The sequence below is a fragment of the Neodiprion virginianus genome, chromosome 7, assembly GCF_021901495.1.
Source record: "Neodiprion virginianus isolate iyNeoVirg1 chromosome 7, iyNeoVirg1.1, whole genome shotgun sequence".
NCBI lineage: Eukaryota > Metazoa > Arthropoda > Insecta > Hymenoptera > Diprionidae > Neodiprion > Neodiprion virginianus.
In genome coordinates, this window is record NC_060883.1 from 20,403,218 (window position 1) to 20,427,439 (window position 24,222).

Consider the following 24,222-nt stretch of genomic DNA (forward strand, 5'->3'; position numbering starts at 1 on the left):
CTATCCTCCATGCCTACGCATCACCGACTCGATTCGGGCGATGATAACCTCGTTCTATTGGGAAATGTCCTCGTGACGTCAGAGAATGGTTTTCGGCGCTATTTTATCACCACGTAACCTAACTTTTCAATTTTAAAGAAGGCAAATCGTAATTCTTGAGTTTTCACGTTCGTGTGATTTTGTTATCGTTTTCGATGATTTTTACGACTGTGTTCGATCCCGTTCCTCATAAATCATCTAATCCCAAAGGATGTATACAATATTTTTGTCAAAATCGAAATTTGGACGTTCCTCTTAACGGCTCAGAATCGCCGCTGCCTATGGTGGTACATCTTCTTCTTATTCTTCTATATTCACCCCTATTTCACATGGGTATTAACAGACACCATCCCGCACGATTATCGATGTCTTCCACGTGGCGAGCTCTTACCGATTGTGCCACCATGTCAAGGGTCATCGGATTGAATCTACCCACGTTTTCTATTCGCCAAGGACGTCTGACATCTACTCCTTCTCTGCTAAGGATCTCGCTCCTTTTTCTCCGTTCCTTTCTCTGTTTTTTTTTTTTTCTAGTTTTTCCTTTTTTTTTTATCACCTCTTCTTTTCTTATCTTCCATTCCCCTTAGTAGACGCGTCCCACGTATTCTCGTTGCAAAAAGACAGCGACTTATACAAGAGATGTGGATTCTCTTGGCAATGCCCAGACAATCCACCCTTCTTCTATTTTTTTTTTTTTTTTTATCTACCAGAGAGTCAATTAAATGTTTTACCATTTGCGAACCTACGATTTGTTACTCGATCCTATCGAGTTTCGTACGTTTTTTTTTCCCCCATTCGTTCCCTCTCTATCCTTACTTATATTATAGTTGAAAATGTCGACCAGTAGATTACAGAGAGATTTCGTTGAACCAGAAAAGAGCCTCGAGCCAGCGATTGAAAACTTTTTATCATACAATTTGGCAATGAAAAATGTGTTCGAGGTAACTGTGAGTTTATTCTTAATTTTTTATTTTTTTTTTTTTGTCAAATTCTTTTTCTGTGTTTTCTTTCTTTCAATTCCTTTATTTACACCCCTGTCTGCTTCTTTATTACTACAAACTAATACCGTAATCACTGTTTCGCGTGGTGAAACTCGACGCGATGATGGATGTAGGTATAATATTTATTTATAACGTTTCGCTGAAGGTTGATTAAACAGCGAACGATACACCATCGCCTTGTATTATTTTCTCCGTTTTATACTTTGTTAAACGTACAATTGCGTAGCGATTTTTACTTCACATTTTACAGCCAATTTTTCATTATCTTTTATTTATTTATTTTTTGTTTTCTTCTCCTCGTTCGATCGTAAAATAATATTACTCGTGGATGATTTTCCTTTCGAATTATCAGTTTTCATCGCGACGTTTCGCATAAATTATATCGTTTTTAGTACCGTGTCGACGAATCGATTTCGAATTAGTTATTTTTTTTCCTTCGTCGTGATCAAACAACCAAATGACTAGGATATTAGGATACTATAGTATGTATATTATATATATATATACATATATATGTATATGTATATATATATATGCGTACGTTAAGGTACCGACGTGCAATTCTCGCAGCTCGGCCGTCCGTATGCGTCGAAATATCCTTTCGCCGTCTTTCCCAAGTATCCCAGGGGAAATTCGAAACTCTTGTACATACGCTGCGTTACGTTGTGTTGCGTTCCACGTCGTTCCTCGAGGCAAATGGTCGGTAGTAGGAAGGACTTTGCGATTATCAAAGCCTTTGTCTTGGCGGACCGGGGCGGAGGACATGGTTTTTAATTAAGTCATTACCGTAAAAACGGTATAATACGTTCGTATATAAACAGTAATTATACATGTAGGTACGTTAACGCTTTATATACATGTATATATATATATTATATATAATGTATATCGGGGTGAGCCAAAAAAACTAACTTATCGAATCCATGATCTTGAAAGGATCTATTTACTGAGAAAAAAATTCTCCCGCTTGGACAAATTGTTGCGTGTTATTTAAATGGGAAATTTCAATGGCCAGCGACACCTTTTAAAATTGAGCTAAAAAATTTGTCCAAACGGGAGAATTTTTGTCACACATATGCCCCCAGAAGCGGGGGGATGAATAAAAATACGAAACGAAGTGTATACACAATATAATATATATTTGCCAATTAATTTTTTATACTGAAATTGGAATTAGGTATGTATTTCGTGGCCTGGATTCTTTTTTTTTTTTTTATTACTATTCATTACTTATCTTCGCCTTTGGCGATGTACGAAAAGTATCGGTACCGATAGGCAGTCAGTTTTTCTTTCTCTTTACAACGAATCTTTGTGTTTAGTTTCTGTCGGTCTATCCGATCAACTCGCGCGATGATTTCGCGACCGTTGGATAGAAAAGAATTTCAGTGTTGAAGAATTTTACAACGAATCGACGCTCGTGAAATATTGCAACGTATCGTTCAATTTGAAATTCCGGTTCTACGTGAAATTAATCAATTTTCAATGTTTTACCGATAAGCGTTATATATATTCTCCTCCTTGTTACTTTTTCTTAATAAACGATTATGTCTTTTCCCCACTTTGTACATTTACATTTGAATCGAAATAAAAAAATGATTTTTCTCTTTCAGAAATTTCATTTCCAAAACTCCTTCATTCGTCTGCCAAGTCCCGCCAACAGTTTCAGACTTTTCAATCCATCGTTTTCCAGATCATTGCGAAAGTTTGCCCGGACACTGTCGACTCCCTTTTTACGGTGATAAGAATTATCGCGGAAAAACTGTGTTTCTGGCTCGTATATATTTTTCTTTTTTTTTTTTTTTGTTCTTCTTTACGATTCCAGAAAAAGGGTTCAGACATTTATTATATACGAATCGGAAGGTAACGTGGATGGATTAACTTTGAGATGACGGGAATGGTCGGTACCCCTATATGTACGTATAGGTGAACGGGTGAGAGAGAGAAAGAAAAAGAGAGAGAAAGAAAGAGAGAGAGAGAGAGAGCGAGAGAGCAAGGAGTATTTTCTTTTTTTTCTATCTTTCTCCTCCCTCTTTTGCGAGATATTTTGCTTTTTGCCTCTCTCTTTCTCTTTCACCCCCGTTTTTTTTTTTTTTCCTTTTTTTTTTTTTTTGCTTCTCCATCCGAAACCGACGTCCCCTCATTCATTACATGAATCGTAGGGTATATATATATATACCCAAAAACCCTACCATACCAAACTACCTACCACCAGAGCCTCGCGGGTCTGACGTATATATAGTTGACAAGTTTATCAGGGTGGCTTATGAGTTTCTTTTTTTTTTTGTTTTTTTTTTTATTTATTAGCCTTACGGACTCGCTAAGCAGGGAGAGGAGAGGAGAGGAGAGGAGAGAAGGGCGAGGAAGGACCAGTAATACCCGTAGAGCCGCGAAGATGGACCCTAGATGCAGGGACGCACTTAAGATGAGATCTCTGATTTATATTTTACGTATAAGCCTACATCTATACACACACGCAGACACGCGCATTATGTACTTACTTCGTATCGTACGGAGCGTATAGACTGCCTTTACGTCAAACGTAACTACACACATGTATATGGGGCATTCCACGCCAGTTCGACCTGGGTCTTAGCCCTTGACCTCTTAGATTTGGCACGCCATTTTTTCTACGATTCTTCTCACTTCGAAAGGTACTCGGTTTTTGTTTTTTTTTTTCGACTCAATCGGAATCTTCTACAGCTTTTAGAAACGATCTTATCGACCGACCAAAATTAAAAATTTGAAAAAATTCAAAATTTTCAAATTAGGACCCGGAGTGGGCCGATTTTCTCTTCTTGCTTTTTCCGAAAAAATTAGAAGCGACGATGAAAAAATTAGAAGCGAAAGTCATTTTACTGTGGATGGTTGCTGAAACATTTTTATACCTCACATGGGATTTTTGAACATTTTTTCAGATTTTTCGCAGCATTTTTTTTTCCTTCTTGATTTTGCCAATAAAAAAAAAATTGCTGATGGTAAAGTGTTTCCGAAAAATTGGGAAAAAATTTTCAAAAATCCCACGCGACGCGTAAAAATGTTTCAGCAACCATTCGTAGTAAAATTACTTTCGCTTCGAATTTTTTTAACGTTTTTTGTTTTTTTTTTTTCGGAAAAAACTGAGAGGTCAAGGGTAAAACCCAGGTCAAATTGGCGTAGAATGCCCCATATGTATACACGCAACAAACACACACCTTATCCCCGATCCAAGCAACCCGCGAGTCTTGGGTCTAAAAGTCTATGTACGGGCCCCGCGTTGCAATCGTAAAAGTGGACGTCGGGTGGATTTTTTTTTTTTTTTTAACCCCTCTTTATCTTTTCTACTCTGCTTCTTCATCTCGCTTCGCTTTTTTTTTTCACCCCCCCCCCCCCCCCCCCCCCCCATCCTCGACCTCCGTTTCGTACGGCACACGTGAGTGCTGCTATACTTATAACGTACGATATTTTTTTCACCCTGGCTCCTTCCTGCCCGGATCATTTCAACCCTCCCCCCTCTCACCACCCCCTTCATCCCTACTTTTTTTTTTTTTTCTCATCCAGTCGTAAAGCTTAAACGGACGAAATCGAACGGAAAATGTCAACGGCAAATATACACTTCCGTTCACGACCACGTATCGTTTCGCGCTTATGTAGTATACCAGGTATAGATTATTATTTATACATACGCATGTATTGTGCGTAACGGTAGGCGCGAAATCGCGTTCGGAGATTTTTTTTCATGACGATTTTTTCATTTTTTTTTTTTTTCTCCTTGCTTTACTTTGAAACTTTGGTTGACGATTTTTATTTTATTTATTTTTTTTCGAAATCGTCAGATCTCGTTATTGTTATAGAATTCATACGTGCAATATTATAGCAGACGTGAAATGTCGCGTCGTGATGTTAATTTTCGTCATTCATGAAATTGAATCGGAAAAATTGAACACCTTTGAAAATTTTGCCCGTGTGTTTCGTTTGATTTTGCACAATCAAGTTGCAGCACCGTTACGGTTTGCGTAGAATTCGGTTTTAAAAAATAACATCGATCTTTCATACTTGATTGAATATTTAACGTGCCAGCTGGAAGTAAGAAATTGCTGTCGGTATTCGGCGAACGTTGAGGAAAAAAAAACAAAAAAAATTCCTCAACGAATGTGATATAAAAACTGTAATCGGGGAAGATCGACAAGAACAAAAAAAAAAAAAAAAAAAAAGAACTTCACCAGTCATTGTGATTACTTACAATAATTAATTCGTCAAAATTTCAACAAAACTAAGCTGAAATATATCGTATGGCTAAAAATGGCAGCGGCTTATAAATAACGAGAATAGAATCGAAACCAATGTTTTCACCACGATATTGACAATTTGAAATAAACCATGATCCTTCATTTCAAGAATTATACATCCATCCGTAATTGACTATCGTTATATTTGACTTTCGTTATTCGTAACTCAAAATTTTCTCTATTGTTGTTGTTGTTGTTGTTGTTGTTGTTGTTATTATTATTATTATATCGTGTATCTACACGGATAGGCGATTTTGTGAAATTGGTAAAACAAAATTTCGGACTTGTATTACCGCTAGCGGTGACCAAACCCACCCTAAAACGGGGCTTCAGAATAATATGTTTGGATATAAAAGGAGAGGATAATAAATTCCGTGTTTCTCGACTCCGCTCTGTGCGACCCTCTCATCTACTTTTGCCCTACGGCGAGTTTCGGGGCTGAGAAGCGTGTTGACCAACAGTTTTCGGAGCAAAACTTTTACCAGCTTTTGTATCTTATACGTATATATACGTATATATACATATGCATGTATATGTATATGTATGTATACTGCATATATATGTACATTACATACGGTGACCGTGAGTATATATGCATTAGGGTTGTTCAAAAAAGAAAAAGTTTTACGTTTTAGCTTTTACCCCGTGAAATGTTAGTGTTTGATGCGATGGAGGAGAAAAAATTAAATTTTTTTTTCAACATTATTACCTTTGTAATAAAATATATACCGAGAACGTGATCGAAAGACGTGTATTTTAAACAAGAAGAGTCGACATAAAAATCTGAAAAAGATTATGCAATTATTTTTGAATAATGTGTAATTGATTTGTGGGGGTGTGATTGTGAAAATTCGTCAACACCCTAATAAGTAATAGTAAAAAAAAATCTTCGATAGCGAGGGTCGCACGTAAATCGGCATTCCTCGTACACGGACAACAGACGCTAACGTTTCTACATGCACGAAACTTTCAGCCGGTGCAGCTCTCTCGCAAACGCGAGAAATCGTATCGGCAACGCAGACGCGAGATACTTATATTCGCGATTTTTCTACCGTAGGTAAAATATATACGCCTGCCCGATCGATATTTGCACTGAGCCGCGAGATGCGGCGCGGGATAAAAATCGTCGCTGACGTTTTGCATAAAAAAAAAAAAAAAAAAGAGAAGTTGAAACAATATTTCATACCTTATACACCAGGTACTCGGTTTTGCACTCGCGCCTCCGAAATTCGGACAATTTTCCGAAAATCAGGTAAACTCTTCTGTTTTTACCAGTTTTCCATTCTCTGCGTATATGTATACCATATATATATATATTTTTTTTTTTAAATTGTGCACGCGTGTGTAAAATACATATTGTAACAATAACCGTACATAATACGCGTAAATATATATATATCGGGACAATCTCTTGGAAGTTGAAAATCAACCGCGCATGCGCCAAATAATTTAATCTCATTGGTCCGCGATGCAGGCGAGCCAACGTACGAAAAATGTGTACGTTTGAATTTTCAAAGAGCCTAAGCATTGAATTCCGATCGTTCCTTGAAGTATCAACTTTCCGACCCGACAACAAATGCTTCCCAAACCTTTCCGAGACACCACCTCAATTATTTGAGATTCTAACCTCGAAAATTCGTGTTTCGACCACATCGCCGCCAGGAACAAGGTTTGACGGCTGAAAACTCGCGCGTGCGCAGTTTGATTTTCAAGTTTCCAATAGATTGTCCCCGTATGGACATTACACGTGTGGTATTTATAAGCAACCGAGGGTCGCGTGTGGTTGGTACGTACACCTTTTATCCGACGTCCGCGCGTTATTCGACGATTTATTTACGTAACACGTACCTATGCGTGTCGTAAGTATACATACATATATATATATATGTATATGTATTTGTGGGAGACTCCGCGGACTAGCCTTCTCCGTCATGTCCGTACGTATATGGAACATATACGCCCGGGTATACACACGTGGAACACATATGCTCGGCAGCTCATGAACATACGCCGTTTGTTCCTACCGGCGCATGCAATGGCCTCTATATACGTATGTATGTACCAAAAATGAACGGATCCTAACGCGGTTTCGAATTGATTAACCACCCTCTGACCCGTGCGACCCGCAGTCATAAATATTTCCATTTAAAGGCAGTCCGCTGTACCTCAAGCGTATGTATTATACATATATATATGCATGCATGCATGCATGTATGTATGTATACACGTTTTAACCGTCCCTGTATAATTTATTAACTTTAAACTTGCATCGGTCACCTGAATAATTCACGATCCTATACCACGTATGTACATATATATATATATATATATATATATATATGTATATAGATATATTTATTTATGATCTATGTATGTATTACTTGTCCTAATATATACATGTCGGGGTTACAGGGTTCAAGTGAAAATTTCACCAACCTGTGTCTCAAATTTCTAAGATTCATTTTATCGTCACGCGTCTCTCACGGTCAGTGATTTCGTATGCGGCGCAAGCTTTGAAAGAGAAAAAAAAAAAAAATAAAGAAAAAGAAAACGAAACGTAGTCGTTTTTCGACGATTACGTGGAATGAAAAATTTTTTGTCCGCACGATTACCTCTAGTTTTTTTTTTTTTTTTTTTTTTTTGACTATTTTTTTATTTTTCCAGCTTATCCTCTGATTCTTGGGACAAGTCACGTTCGCTTCTGTTATATAGGTGGGTAGGAGAAAAGAAATTGGTAAGACACGACAGTCGAGAGAGCCGTGTTGCAAATTTTTTCTTTCTTTTTTTTTTCTTTCCACCCCCCCCTTCGGAACACGAGAAATTCGATCTTTTAACTACACTTACATGGGAATGGAGGAAAAAGTCTCATATTCTATGCAGAATGCAAGGACATGTAATATGGGTATTAGAAGAAGATGGGAAAGAAAAATTTGAAAGCTCGAAATTTATTTTTACGACAGCGCAAGTTATCCGCAGGGTGACTCGAGCATTTTCGTTTCTACGGCGTGAGATTGTTTCCTTCGCTTTTTTAGTTTTTATCTTTTATTTTTCATCTTGGCGTGGATAAGAGTTGATATTCGAATCTCACCGCTCAGCTGTATGAATGATTTTGCAAATTTATTCCGCACTTTACTCGTTATAAATATTTCATACAACTGACGAAAAGTGTCAACTTTTATTTTCTCTTTCGAGATTGAATGATTTTCTGTTCCTTTTTTGATTTTCAATTCATATTCTTTTTCACCAAGGTTGAAACGTAATTGGGTGAAATTTCTTTTCATCTTATCTCGTCAATCTTATCGTCGAAAGTATGATTTTTTTTTTTTTTTTCACCCCGCACGTGACTTTGCATGATATACGATTTTCAACGTACCGAATTGACTGTGACTTGAAATTTTTTTTATTGTAAATTTTTAACCATCTACTCCTGTTTTAGAATAGTTTTTTTTTTTCTTAATAATTTCAAGTCTTTAAAAAAATGGTCGAGTGGATAACGATGAGAAACATCCTCTCCTCACTTTTCATTCCCATAATCAGGTTGCTCGTAGTTCTCTCAACGATTATCGCGCCGACATTCCTCATCACACTTTCACTCAAAAATCAGTCCGCAGATATTTCGCACGGGTGGAAATAAACACACGATCATCAATATTACCCACCCCCTGTCATTCTTTTCGTCGAATCACGCTACCGCGGTTGTCATTATTATTATTATTGTTGTTGTTGTTGTTGTTGCATACATATTTTTTCTCTTCAATTTTTTTTTAATGTTTCGTTTATTTGTATTCTCTCCCCTCCCCTCATCCCCTCGTCGTTTTCTTACCCGCTTTATTTGCAACCCTAAAAAAGTACCCGCCTAGCGCTGAACGATCCGGAAATTAACCGCGCAAGCATACGGAAGAAAAAAAAAAATAAAAAAATAAAAAAAAAATTCAGATTTCTGCAGTAATAGACGGTATATAAATGTGCGCGATGACGTTGAATTGCGTGGCGTTATATTTACCCGCGTCGAGAATAATCGAGGGGTTAGGGAAACGGAGAGAGGGTGCTTTATGCCCCCTGCGTAAAACTGCACATATACATACATATATGCATACACCGTATACGGATATTATACGATTCACGGCAATTCTCTGCGGTCTGCGTATAATGCTCGCGATGCGCGTTGAATGTGCGATTTTTACCACTAACCTTCCAGAGGTGCGGAAAAGATTTTTTTTTTCACCCGCAACGGAATTCCAACTGAGTGGAGGATTGCAGAGGTTTACCGGTAAAAATTGTTGTTTTTAAAAAAAAATTTTTTTTTTACGTGATTTTCTTTTTCGATGTTGTTCTTGTTGAGGATTCAGAATTTCTTGCCTTTTTGTTTGTTGCATTTACACTCGACTGTTTAATCTATTCGAATAGCATTTGTACGTACAGAAAAAAATCATGTTCGAACCGATAGAAAGATAATTTGGCAAGAAGAAATAAGAAAGAAGTATGGAATTATAGATAGAGAAGAGATTCGCCGTGGGACTTCGATCGGTGATCAGCGAAAAGAAAGAAAACTACAAAACGACCAGAATTTTATTACCAGTGGATAGATTTTCCGACGATTTTGATGTTTGAACTTTTATAACCTTGCAAATTTTTTTTTCTTTCTCTTTGTAAATATTGTTGCCATCGTTAGCGTTTGATGACAATTTGTAGGTTGCATATTTTTTATTACTATACTTTAAGAGCATCGAATCTGTTACAATTGCACGTAGTAACGAGAAACGGAAAAATACGTTGTAGTTTTTTTTTTTTTTTTTTTTTATCATTTGTTTATCGGGGACGTTTTGCGCACATTGATATTTGTTTTTCGTTCGTCGAGTATATCCTATGTTGTTTTAATCTTGTAGAAGCACATTGTGTCTAATTATATATGCATACGGTACATATAATAATGTATGTGTATATGTATATATATATAAATGTATTTGTGGCCGTATATAAGATTTACAAGACGACTGCCAGAAGATTGAACGAGGCTTTGACACTTTGGATATTACGAAGGATTATTCGTCTTGTTGGGATAACACGACGGTATCTCGGAAAGACAGTGACAATGAGCGACGAGAGAGGGGTGGAGGGAAATCTCTTATTGTTAAATACGATTCAAGCGAGTTGTATAATAGAAGGTCTTGAGATTAAATGATTTAGATTTCCGGGAGGGGGTGAAGAGAGTTACTTTGTTTACGATTCACAGACGCGTGTGAAACTCGATGCCGTGTCTGTTGTGCCGTAAGGGGAAATAATTGATTTTAGAAAATTGATGTTTGGATCGTTGATGGGGAAAAGGTGGGGGTGGGGGGCGGGGGGGGGGGGCAGAAATGCACGGAGCGATCCAATTAAAATTGTGGGTGTATTTTTTGACGATCGACGTTTTGATACCGTTTAATTTTGACGGTGATATATTTTTTTTTTTTTCCCCCTCCCGTCTCTCCCACTCGTGTTTGTGTCGTTTTGCGACTCGTGTTTTCTGTTTCTTTCAAATATATTTTTTTTTTTTTCCCTTCTTTCTTTTACCTTTGTCGAGCGAAGTGGCGAGCAGAATCGTCGGCAGGAATAAAAAGACCATGTACCAGGAGAGACGGTCCTGCATCCTCGGTGCGTTCCGAATCCACCTGAAAAAAAGCAAAACGAAAAACGATAGATCCTTGTCATGCGTTTTCAAGTCTTTTTTTTTTTTTTTTACTATATTTCATTTCGATTTTACACTTGTTGTTTTTTTTTTTTTTTTTCCTTCACCTGCATTTCACGAGATCAAAGATAAAAGTTTTTCTCCAATTTTGAACAAGTTTTCGTTTTCCGGTTAAAACGCGGTGAAAATTCTGAAAAAAATTGATTACGATTTTGCTACGTTGATCGAATATATTAGATAGTAAAATATTGTCAGCAAAGTTTACGTCATGCGTATAATAAGTTTGTAATCCGTATAATTGCGGGGATTCGGGTGAGTGGCGGGGGAAAAATAATACGAGGTAAAAAGTGAGGAGGACAGATATATTTTCAACCCTTCGGGATCGGGTTCGCCGTCTGCTCAACGGAACAGCGGATTCATCCTTTGTCTCCCTGCTTTGCCTTAATTAAGGAGGCCGCCTAGTCACGCCTCCCACCCTCGAAACCACCCCCACACCCCCATCAACGTAGGCCTGTTTACCACCGCGTCGTTTTCCATACGCGCTCGTTTCGCCTCTCCTTACTACAACGGAATTAGGGTTGAAAATCGTTTAGGGTTTGGTAAATAACGAGCAACTTTTGTTGTCCCAGGCCTAGGAGCATACGGTAGTTTAGCCTTAGTTTTGTTATAACCTTGGCTTGGATGCCTTGTGTCACAGGAAAACGAGGGAACGAGCTTGCGAACAGGCGTGTTATACGACCATGCGACAATACCCGCCCCCATTCTATAGTCGAATTAATTAACCCTCCCTCCCTTCAAACACTCGTTCATCCCTTTATCTGAGCGCGTGCCGATACTCGTCAACGTCACAAGTTATACGTGTGTAGCGTAACTTTGGTGAGAAAAAAAAAAAAATAAAATAAAAAAAAATAAAAAAATTGCAACAAGGAAAGTGAGAGCTAATTTTTAAACGCACAGAATCTACCCTCGTTATTAAATCATATTTAATTTGATTCGATCGGGGGTTTTCTTTAATTTACAACAAGTACCAGTTAGTCAGTTAGTTGCGATAAATAACAAAACACCCCGAATAAGAAAAGGTTTGTCAAAAGCGTAAATATCGAATTTTATCACGAATATAAATGTATGGTGTCGTAATGAGGGTGGATCGGTATTTCAAAATTAGTAAGAACTTTGTCCGTTATAAAATTTTGTTGACCAGTGTACCGTGACACTGTGCTTAACCTCAGTTTTGTTGATAAAAACTGTGTTTTTGGAAAAAACTAAGAAAATCGTATTGCGATAAAACTGTTGTATCTGTAATATTTTAATATTAATTCTATTATGATAAACCTTGTTGCTAACACAATCGGTTTTAAGTTTTCATGTTACATAGAACAAGCAAATTTTCGTTGATTGGTGTAATGTGTTTTTTCAATTGTCTCGTTTTCTCTCTCTTCCTTTCCTACATTTCGAACTACATTTCTTTGTATTAACATATGCTTTCAATGATATTATGGTTTTCGGAGTGACAGACCACGCTTACACGTAACAGAAAAACACTTTAAATGCAATAATGTGGTTGGAGGTTGAGCCGGGAATAAAGTACGATATGTAACGCAGGAATGAAAGTCGATTATTCCCTTGTTGCATAATAAACTAATATACGACGTGTTCTAGGTTGATCTGATGAAAATTATTTTCCCTTGCCATTTTTCATACAATTCTTCTAACTCTAAATAACACCCTTTAATCATTTCAGGAAATTTTTAAATGTCAGAAACAGACGTTTTTGAAATACTCGGAAAATATTGTCAAAGATTTTTTCATCCATCCTATCGTCTTAGGTAAAATTTGGAACTAGAAACTATTTGTTTTTATAATTGTTTGACTAATTTAAGGAAAAAAAAAAAATCCCAAATTTCCTTAATTCGGTATCTTTACTCGTAATTATTCATTCATAGGCATCAAGCGTATGATTATACATGTACAAAAATGTACAATTATCAATAAAAATATGAAGTTGAGAAAATTTGGGATTTCGTTTTATCTCAAATTAGGCAAACAAATACAGTTTCCACTTCCGCATTTCGTATAAAACGATCGTCTTTGATCGAAGAATATCTGACAAATTCGTGAAAAATTTCAAAAATGCCCTTCTTTCGGACCCTTAAATATTTACAAACGATTAACGGTTGGAAAAAAAAATTCTTCAAATACTTGAGGAGTGCTTATTTAGAGTTAGAAAAATGGTGTTAGAAAAATTATGCACAAAACCGAAATACGTGAGGGAAAATCATTTCTCTAGTTGGGTTGGAATACCTCACCCGTATATTTAGACGCGCTTGTGACGCCCAAGCGTGTGTGTATGTACAATATTCAATACACTCGCGTCGTTTCGCGGAGACGCCTTTTGAACTTTGCGTCAAATTTGCCAATCAACTCGTTAGAAGAGGAACGGCGAAGGGGATATTTTGTATGCCATTTGTATGTGTACATTCGCCAAATTGCCACACCCCCTTTATCTCTACGTCACATATATATTTCACTCGTTTCGTTATTGGACTGTTTTATTTACACGTTTTTCTGTGAAACGTATCATTTTTTTTTCCTTTATTTTTTTCTTTCGCACCCTCTCTCTTTTGCCTCTATAATATATTTTACGTATACGTATATAATATGTATTGGAAAAAGTTTGTTACACCTATGATGCGTATATGTGTGAGTGTGTGTGTGTGTGTGTGTGTGTGTGTGTGTGTGAAAAAGTTTAATCTTATTTTCTTACTAACTAGGCGATTTTTTGCATTATACATAAATATATATATTATTGTTATCATTATTATTAGGTACGTGTATAATATTTTATTTCAATACAGGGGTTGTTGCTCTGTATACGAGAGATCCTCGAAGTAATTCTCAAGTATAAATTATGCTGGTAACACGAGATCTTGGTATTCCATTACGCGTTCCGACACTCCAAACTCACTTTGATCATTGATGTTGAAATTTTTCTTTTCATCAGTTACATATATATGTATATATATATATATATACATATATATATACGCAGGTATATAGAAAGTTTTTAATTAAAAACTACGCTACCGTACCTTGAAAATACGTTATTTACATACGTGCGTTGCGAGACCTGCATTGCCGAGTTTTTGTCAATAACGAATTTTCATTTGGCTCTGTAATTTCTCATTTCTTTTTTCCCTTCTCCACTCTCAACTCCTCCGTTTTATTTCCTTCGTTTTTTCATTTCGCTCTCACCGTTCGTCTTGCTCGTCATTTGATATTTTTATTCATTCATTTAATTTTATTTTCCCCAGATTCCTTGCACCCCGTGACATTTTCCTTCTTCGAGTTGTATTATGTAATGCGTATATGTATATATGTGTGTGCGTGTGTGTGTGTGTGTACGTGTACGTGTACGCGGAAACCAAAGGGAAAACAACCCCAGCAACACGCTAATTTCTCTTTCTCATTTCTTTTCTGTCAACCCAATTACCACTAACGAGCTTACCGGGAACTCGTTCTTATTTTCATTTTCATTTTTTACGCTGGATATTTCTTTTTTTATTTGTGCATGGTTTGTTGTTGTTGTTGTTGTTGTTTTTTTTTTCGTTTCGTTTTCGTTCCTTTTCTTTTTTTTAAATTCCTACCCCGCTGCCTTGTAATTACTATTACCGTTGTTCCTGACTTCGTATATATGTATATATATATATATATATACGTAAATTTTTTATTTTTTTTTGTTTTTACTCGAATTGTTTCGTTATTCACTAATTACTTGCCTTTCCCCCTGCCCCTCAGAGCTTGGTGTACATTTAACGTAGTGTAAGTACATCCAGATTGGGGTAGAACGGGATGAGTATGATATTACTTGATAATATAGCTTTACTCGCGGCGGAGAGAACGAGAAAACCGGAACGAGAGTCTTAGGATTAATTTTCAATTTTCCGCTGAAATATACATACATATTTATTACACATATATATCATTTGGGATAAGAAGAGAAGTTACGAAAAGACAGAAAGAAAAAAAAAAAAAAAGAAAACACTCTCGATTGTAAAAGTATTTGTACAAAAAGAAATTAATCAGCTATTCACAGACGTGTACGTAGGTGAGTTTATTTATTTATATGTATATTTGTCATGCGGAGAACGTGCGAAGCGAGGATATTTCGCGATTATTCTGTGTCTCGATACTACGCGTTATGTATATATATATATATATATGTAGAAAAAATGAACGAACGAATAGCGGTTGGAAAGGAAGATAAATGAAACAAGGGAAAAGGGGAAAAGAAAAATAAAGATGAGGCGGGCAGAGACGAGCAGCCCTCTTCAAAAGTAGAGTGGGTTGAGGCAAAAAGCACGAATAGCAGGAGAGGGAGAGAAGCTCTCGCGGTAGTAATCTTATCCCAACTTTAATTCCAGTCAGGATTGCGTCTAATTATCCTAATTCTTGGAACGACGACTAAAATGAGGACTCCTCCCACCTTCCATGTACATACATACATACGTATATACGTATATACGTATATACATATATATATATATATATATATATATATATATATATATATATATGTATATCGTGTATATACGTGCAGTATATATGCGGAGATGAGAACGAGACCGAAGCAGATTTCCCTCGCCTTGACTTTACCCCAAATAAAATGAAATGAAATAAAGAAAAAGTGGGAAGAGAGAATCAGCCTTCTGCGGAGAGAGAGAGAGAGAGAGAGAGAGAGAAGTAAAAAAGTTTGCTTATACGTAACGGAGGATTCTCTAATATCTGCGAAATTCGAGGTATATATATATATATGTACATATACACAATATATGTATACAAATCTCGCGGACTGCCTTAAGCATCGTGTTAAATTTATACCCATCTGTCGAATGAAATTTCGAGCCTTAACCCACAGCTGATGTAAATGCATACGTATGTAATAATCTTATTTATACACTCTTTGCGCGCAGTAAATCGTTGAGTGATGAAATTTGGCAAACGGTGGGATTTTATTGCGTTGAATAAACTTTAACGAGATAAGAATAATTTTTATCCCAGCGGTGTGCAAGGTGTGCATGTAACATTTGAATATGAATATACGACTTGGCTAAAATTTTATTTACTAAATTTCAAACGTTTGGGAAATTTTTGGCAAGAAGTTGAACAAAAAAGAAAAAGTAAAAGAAAAAAAACGGAAAGGAAACGTGCCGCTTTTCCATTTTCCTGTAAATTACTCGACGAATAGTAAATCCCTTTTTTTTTAACGAAAAAAAATTTTGTTTCGGCAAAATTTTTTCGAACTCGATGCACGTGACTGCCTGTAGGAAAAATAAAAATATCAAAAATTTTGATAGAAAATTTTTCGAGTACAAACAAATATTTTGTTGTGACGAATACTGTATTTTTACATTGAAAATTTTCGTGCCTCAGGTTTTGACCCTTTAAAAATGGTGTTTATTCGTCGAATGATTTTTTTTTTTTGTTCAAATAATAATTTTCCATTCAAATTCTTAAGAGTCTGTGAAGATTGATGAAAATTGAGTGCGATTAAAAATTTTCCACGACGCGCTTCGGATTCGAAGAAAACACATGACAAGTTGTCAAATATATAGTGATTATTATTTAACTCCAACCGTCGGATTTGGATTTCTTACTTGTTAATTAAATTGGCGAATACAAAATACTCGATGCCGCATCGTATGAAAAAAATGGCACGGAGATTTCCTTTCACGTTTTTCAATATTTCGTCGAAAACTATGATTTCACGAAGTGCGAGATCGACAAATAAAAAAGAAAACAAAAAAAAAAAACGAAAAAAATACGGTTTTATAATAATATTAACATTACATGTACTGCGTTATATATATATATATATATATATATATATATATATATATATATATATATTTGAACGAATGCCGGATGTACATACCGTCATATTGCACCCTACGTTCGAGTGAAATATTTGCACACACATTTCGTTTTATTTTATAAAATTCTGTACGATAACCGGTAAATATTTAAACTGTTACATTCGTGCACCTGCAGCGCGACTGTGACGATAGTTTTAAAACGAAACGGAACCGTTTGACTGATTTGAGTTGAACCCTTTTCACCGTGTCCTTTTTTTTGTCCGATTTATTTATTGTTTATTTATTTTATTTATTTATTTTGTTTTTGTTCTCTTTTTATCCCGCACTGCGGGTCGATATTTTCGTTCGCTATTCTCTGTCGCGTTTATTCCGAGCCCCGATTCTGTCCATAAACTATACCGTATACTGTATCTATGCGTGTGTTTTCGGTGCGAAATTTTGTACCGTCCAATCAGATGGTGGATATAAAATATAGTGTGTATAGTCGATGGTATGGACGACGAAAAAGAGAAACATCGAATTACGTGGATGGAAAAAAGTGTGGTTGAAAAACAGAGTACACACGTATGTGTGTGTGTGTGTGTGTATATATATATATATTAGGGTGAGCCAAAAAAACTGACCCATCGAATCTATGGTCGGTGAAGGATTTGTTTGCTGAGAAGAAAATTCTATAGATTTTTAGATAGGTTAGTTTTTCTGACTATATATTGTATACCAGGTATACATGGATTGAAATTCGGTGTATTTGTTCGACGAGAAGTGTACAAATTCGGAACAAAGTTTTATTTCTTCCTCTTGTTTGTTTGTTTGTTTCAATATGAATAATTTTTTAAAAAAAATCACAACCGTGTTGTGATTTTTCTTTTCTTTTTTCAATTCGCCTTACAGTCTGTCGGATTAGTATTAAATCGAGTTGTACGTATAATACGCGCGACGAATCGAAGAGAAAAAATAAAGAAGGAAAGCAAAAGTTACGAGCAGGTGCGAACGAACGCGTGTACGAGATTCGATTGAAAGATTGAACGAGCTTTCAATGCCATGCTTGTTTAATCTTATCGTCGAGTGTCGGACGGAACAGGCAGAGACAGTGATGTTGGACAGTTGAGGGCCGGACAATTGGCGTGTATGGCATAGTCGTAACTTGGAACTAGGCTATTCCGATTGGTCTCGCTGCGGTCGAATCGTAAGAGGTCATCTCGAAGTGATGACCGGGGCTATATTAATGCTGCGTGGCGTTTTTATCGCGTTTGTATCGTGTGGGGTGGAAAAATGCGAAGGATCAAAAAGTCGACGGAACGAAATCCCGGAAGTGAAATTTACAGACGGTCAAAGGAACGTGGATTTGACCGTGAATACGAAATTACGTATAAGAATTTTTTCGAATTTAAATTTATTCAATTAACGAACAAACTTTACGCTTATTTTGTAAGGTACGACGAAAATGGCGCGGCTTATTTTATTTATTTTTTTTTTTCACCGTCTTTGTATTATGGGACATTTCGCAAAGAAACTACCAAGCCTAATCGATGGAGTCGGGAATTTGAGTCATATATATATATATATTTTTTTTTTCCAAAAAGGTTTTGAGTTTGGAAATATACTCCTAAAGGGATTTTTTAATGAACCGCCTTCGCTTGGACAGAATCACTCGGTCGGTTTGAAAAATTTCATATTCAAGGCTAAGTTTCTAATAGAATGAATGGATATTTGAAAAAAAACATCGAGAACAAAAAGGTATTGTCTTGAACGTTGTTTCGGAAAAAAAAAACAAAATATGCCGCATCATAAAAACCAGGAGAAACGAAAATAGTCGATATTTTTTCGCCTCTTGAAAATACGACATTTTTTGTTTGGAAAAATCAAATCTTAAATTAATCTTTGTGAAATTACGAACGTTTCAAGCCCTCGTTGAACTTGGGCCAATACACGGAAGTTTTGAAACTTTTGGTTTTTTGCTGAAAAAGTGTTTTCCGAGGTGTGAATATTCGGGAAATTGTTGTTTTCTTGTTTTGAAAATTAATATAGGACAGTAAGAAACATTAGAACGGTGTCATTTATCGGTAGAAAATTGAAAAAGAAGTCGCCCTTTCGTTAGAACGTAAGGGATGGCAAAAAATAATAGATTTTCGATCGAATCGATTTTTTTTTTCCCCGTTTAACCGAGTATAATCGATTATTTTTCCTCGCAATCGGTTTTTGTTTTTTACTCCGATGAACGACGCCATTACAACAATCAAGTTACGCGATTAGAGTATAAATTATTATCGCCTTATTTACTGAGCAACTATTCGATGGAATAAGTAAAAAGTGAATAAAACTGTGAATAAAAAAAAAAAAAAAAATAAAAGAAACTTTTCCGCTATTAAGACTGCGTACCGAAATTCACAAAATAATCGATTAACCTTTCCGGAACATATCCGATCATTTTAACCGACATCTTTTTCTTTCAAAACAGTAAATTTTCAAAAATTTCAGCTTTTCCAGATTTTTATTCTTCATATTTATGTCTTATCTTTATAAATACTTCTATACTACACTGTCACAATTCTAAGATAGTCGAAGTATACCCCTGAATTGTTTCAGCTAGATTGGAGTCGTACATTTGAAACGGTAACACACAAAAAATGTGACAGGTTTATTTAGATCCGGAGCGTTCATCGTCATCGAAAAATATAAGTTTATTCTCGAAAGATTAATCGATCAAAACTTACCGATTCAATTATCATTTCGCGTTCGATTAATTATCTTTATCGACTGGATTAATAGATGAATCGATTATTTTTTGCTTAGTGACCATCGCTAGCCTAAAAGGGTTTCCTGTAGCAAGAAATTCTGTTCCATACGCATACCAATTAGTAGGTACGTGACGTATGAAAGATTTTGGAAAAGATAATTCTGCCGTTGAATTTTTCTTCGCCTAATACAGCCGTCTACAAGCATATTGTATAATCCAGGTTCTTATAGTCTGGAGTCCGTAACTATGTATCAGACATTATAACTATCCAAGCGAGTAAAAACTGAGGAGAAGAAAAACTCTACTCGGTTATTAGCTTTTTTTTTCTGAAACTGCTCAAGATAATCTCGCGCAGTCGTTCAGACCTGTCGTTGTCCATCTATTGCACATAATACATATCATTTGCAGTTTTGCAAAGTTGAAGAATAATTTCAGGGATGCGGGAGATGAAAAATAATAAAAATAAACTCGAACGAATTGAAAAGATTGTGCAAGAAAGGAGCGCCAAGGGGCAGGAAAAAAAATTAAATCAGGTTGACGTCTTATTATTAAAATCAGTCGCATATTTTTCAACTTTTTAAACCCGAACAGTCAAAGCTAAGTTTAAAAAATCAAAAAATCCTAAAACGTGGTCGTAAATAAAATCTACCATGTACATTTTTGTTATAGTTTTTGATTTTGTAAAGTTTTCAAATAAAATCTCCTCATCTTTCTATTTCCTTTGCTCTATTTTTCTCTCTCTCTCTCTCTCGCTCTCTCTTTCTCTCTCGTTTATTCGTATGCTCTAATTCTCGAGAATTGTTTCACACGGTTCACGATGTATGCATAACGTACGTATATACATATATATATATATATATATATATACATATATATATATATATATATATATGTATATGTACGTATACGTTTTACAAGCAACCGAACCGCAGGGAATTTTCCGGAGCTTCAATTTTGCAATCGTATAATACACGCACGTGCACACATACATATGTATGTAGGTACGTATTTCGTTAGCCGGCGTAATTTTCGTTCTATTTTTATTTTTATTTTTTTTACTTTTCTTCTCAATCTTTTTATTCAATATATTTTTTTTTTTTCTCCCCCCCCCCCCCCCTGCCTTACCAACCGATCGCGCGACTACGATAAATATTCAGATTTATCTAGCGTTCATTTTACCACGGACAATACATACGTCTAACCGCAGGTGCGGGATACATCGTATATATTACATACCTACGTTATGGATTCACATTGTACGAATCCTTGATTCGACGGTGAAATTATTATTTTTTTTTTTTTCTAATATCATGTATGCATATATCACGGCGTACGAGAGCGTTGAATAAATGCAGACTCGGTAATTACATGTGTGATGAAGAAGAGAAAAAAAACAATGAATCGGTTACCGCGAAATCGAGTGCGGTATAATAATGCAAATTGATATTACATACAAATGAGAATGAAATGATTATTCACGTTATATTGTGTGAAATAATATAGAAATTATCACATCGCGAGAGAAAGAAGAGGCGGAAGAAATTAATTGGGAACAATTTTTTATTTTTATTTTTTTTTCTCGTCTCATTTATCGCTTGAAAATATTACACGAAATATGTTTTCATACGTATATGTATACATATATATGTATATGGACAACGTACATGTGTAAATTTTATGCCAGAATATTGCGGCGTCTCAATTAACTCAAGTTTCCGGTGCATATAATTAGCTCGAGGGAAAAAAATGGAGACAAAGAGAAAAAAAAAAAAAAAAATGGGATGAATTGAGATTTTTAACTTTGAACTTGAAAGTTTTTTTTTTTTATAACGACAAGCCTTCGCGGGCTCCGACTTTTTTCCTCTTTCTCGACTGTACGCTAATTATATAACGCGAAAAAAAAGCGGAGGAATTATATATACATATATTATGTATTATATTATGTATATGTACAGGGTGTCACAATTTAAAAGATTCGTTACGTTTTCGGTTGACATAATGGTTCAATTGGAAAATGTGTGATACAAAGGTTGTACGGTTCAGGGTGGAACACGTGAAGAATTTTTATTCACGCGGTCCAGCATCGTAATTGAAAAGCAAAATCAGTTTGCGAGGTTTACTCTACTTTTTTAGTCAAACAAGGCTTTAACGTCAATTTATCGTTGCAAGAAAATCTAGCAACAGTGATCGTAATGAGAAAGAATAGCAATGGCAACGGCTATAAAACTAATTTTCATTTTCTACCTAGAACCACATTTTGTCGATTGCGGTAAATAATGAAAATAGTTGCAGACCGAGAGGTGATGAAAACTAAAAATTTCTCTCAGTGAATCATTGAATCGTCTGAAAACGTAACGCGTATTTCAAATCGGGACACTCTGTATAATTCAGATTTTTTATGTTTTTCACGCAAAAAAAGGGGGGTGGATGGCAACGGCGCGTCGTCTTGGAGAAAACTTGTCATTGCTGTCCGCAACTTTTTCACCGTTTCGCGTATACTCGTGAGGTACATTATGCACGGTATCGAGGTATAGTTGAAGGAGTATACCCTTCCTGTTAATAACTCGCATCCCTGCTCCTCGTAGAATTTTAATGCATCAATTTCACGGCTAAATTTCCACGAGGGGGTGAAAGATGCGGCCGGCGCCTCCACGTCGTGTATTACAATCTCTTGTACTACGATATTCTGAACTACGCTCGAGTTTCGCGTGCATCCCGTACCTACTACACAGGTGAAATAAATTAACAATGTCCGCTAGCTGCGGGAGTTGTTGGTAAATTACCCTAATTAACCGATACGCTATATGTATCACACGATGTTTGCGCATGCGCAAGAGTTTTTATTCCCGCTAGACGAACGCGTTGTACGTATTCCGTTAGGCGTCTGATTCTTTCTAACTTTTTTATTTCTTTGTGGTTTTTTTTTTTTTTTTTCACATGTATAATTCATACAGACAAGGTAAATTATCGTCCCTTTCCATCGATCCTTTTTTGTACGTTGTACACGGCACGACGATATCGTCAACTTTCGAACAGCTTTATTGGGTAGAAATTTTGATATCACTGGAATTTCGATGCACTTGTTTCTGTGGACATTGATTATGAAAATTATCCAATTTTTAGGCCGTATTGTTTACGAACTGCACACATTGGTTAGGGAATTTATCTTGATACGACTTGGAATTTTTTTTTTTTTTTTTTTTTTTTGTAAGCAAGTCTGATCTTTCCAAACGCGAAGTTCGTTTCGAGGCAGACTTTCAGGAGTAACCGAGAAATATGTTTGTTTTTTCTACATTGTTATCGATCCGTACATGCCAAAGATTAAAAAATTGATTTTCATTAGTGTATTTTTGCAACAAAAAGTCGACACGCCGAAGTTTATCCCGAAGTTTTCAAAGCGGGATGAAAATGGGATCATATTCGTATCGATTCATCGTTAATTATGATCCCATATTAAATCCTGCACTCTGGAAATTTGTCTTTTGTCACAAATTTTTCGACTGTCGGTTTAAAAAAAGGACACAGTAGAACAAAAAGAGAGAAGAAAACGAACCCACCCTGCTGCATATTCGCACGGGAAAAGAAATATCTGACGATAGCGGGCTGAATAGTATAATAACAACAATAAGAATCAGGGCTCGTTAAAATGTGTGGCATTGTAAAAGCTTTTCGCTTCCCCTATTTCCTTTAAAGACGCGTTGAATATCGGTACGGTTTTTCGTTACTTCTACCTAGCCGTTGCTCTAGATGTGCGATGCAGCGATGAGTACAGAAAGGGACTTGCAGGGGGACGTGCTTTCAGGTAGCCGTGCTTTTTTCGACGGGGAATGTCGATACGTTTGAAGCCAGTTTCTCACCGTTAAAGTGAGTGGAGGAGGACTGAGAGACGGCGCTGTCGGGTGCCGGTTTTTTACTTTGACGTCGCGTCGGATTTTCTCTGCACAGGCACACTCTTTAACGAGTACGTACCCCATTAGTCGAATACTTCTATCTGGCGCAAGAAGCCCCTCCACCGGTATACGCGATACGATCTATGTGGGAGCTTGGCAGCTTGCAGTGTGCATTTACGTGCGGCATTGAACGTCTTTGTTATGTGGATAAGCTTGCAACGAGAGTTGTTTGTGAAAGTCGACGCTCAACGACGCCGCATGGGCAACCGAAGCTACGTTTTAAATACGTGGCAATATCGAGTCAAGCTACTTGTTTTGAATTTGTTATTGTTGTGCAGGGAGAAGCTACGTTTTCAATACATCGTAGCTGTACAAAGTTAATAGCTACAATTTAAGTGTATACACTGCGTTAAATGACACATTTTTGTGTAGCACTACAAAATGAAGCTACATTTTGAATACCTGGCAGTACCGAATCAAACTACTTGTTTTGAATGTGTTATTGTTGTGCAAGGAGAAGCTACGTTTTCAATACATCGTAGCTGTACAAAGTTAATAGCTACAATTTAAGTGTATAAACTACATTAAATGACACATTTTTGTATAGCACTACAAAATGAAGCTACATTTTGAATACCTGGCAATACCGAATCAAACTACTTGTTTTGAATCTGTTATAGTTGTACAAAGCGAAGCTACGTTTTGAATATTTCGTAGCTGTACAAAGTTAATAGCAACAATTTAATTAT

The 24,222-nt window shown here is 36.2% G+C and overlaps 1 protein-coding gene across 2 annotated transcripts in view; it reads right to left on the bottom strand.

Moving 5' to 3' along the window:
- LOC124308797 (hemicentin-2-like) overlaps positions 1–24,222 on the bottom strand; it is a 159,477-nt gene that overhangs the window by 58,327 nt on the left and 76,928 nt on the right. For both annotated transcript variants that reach the window (XM_046771888.1, XM_046771889.1), the window contains exon 2: positions 10,859–10,956. In XM_046771888.1, the coding sequence (XP_046627844.1) occupies positions 10,859–10,934 (76 nt within the window). In that variant the 5' untranslated portion in view covers positions 10,935–10,956. The remainder of the gene's footprint in view (positions 1–10,858; positions 10,957–24,222) is intronic.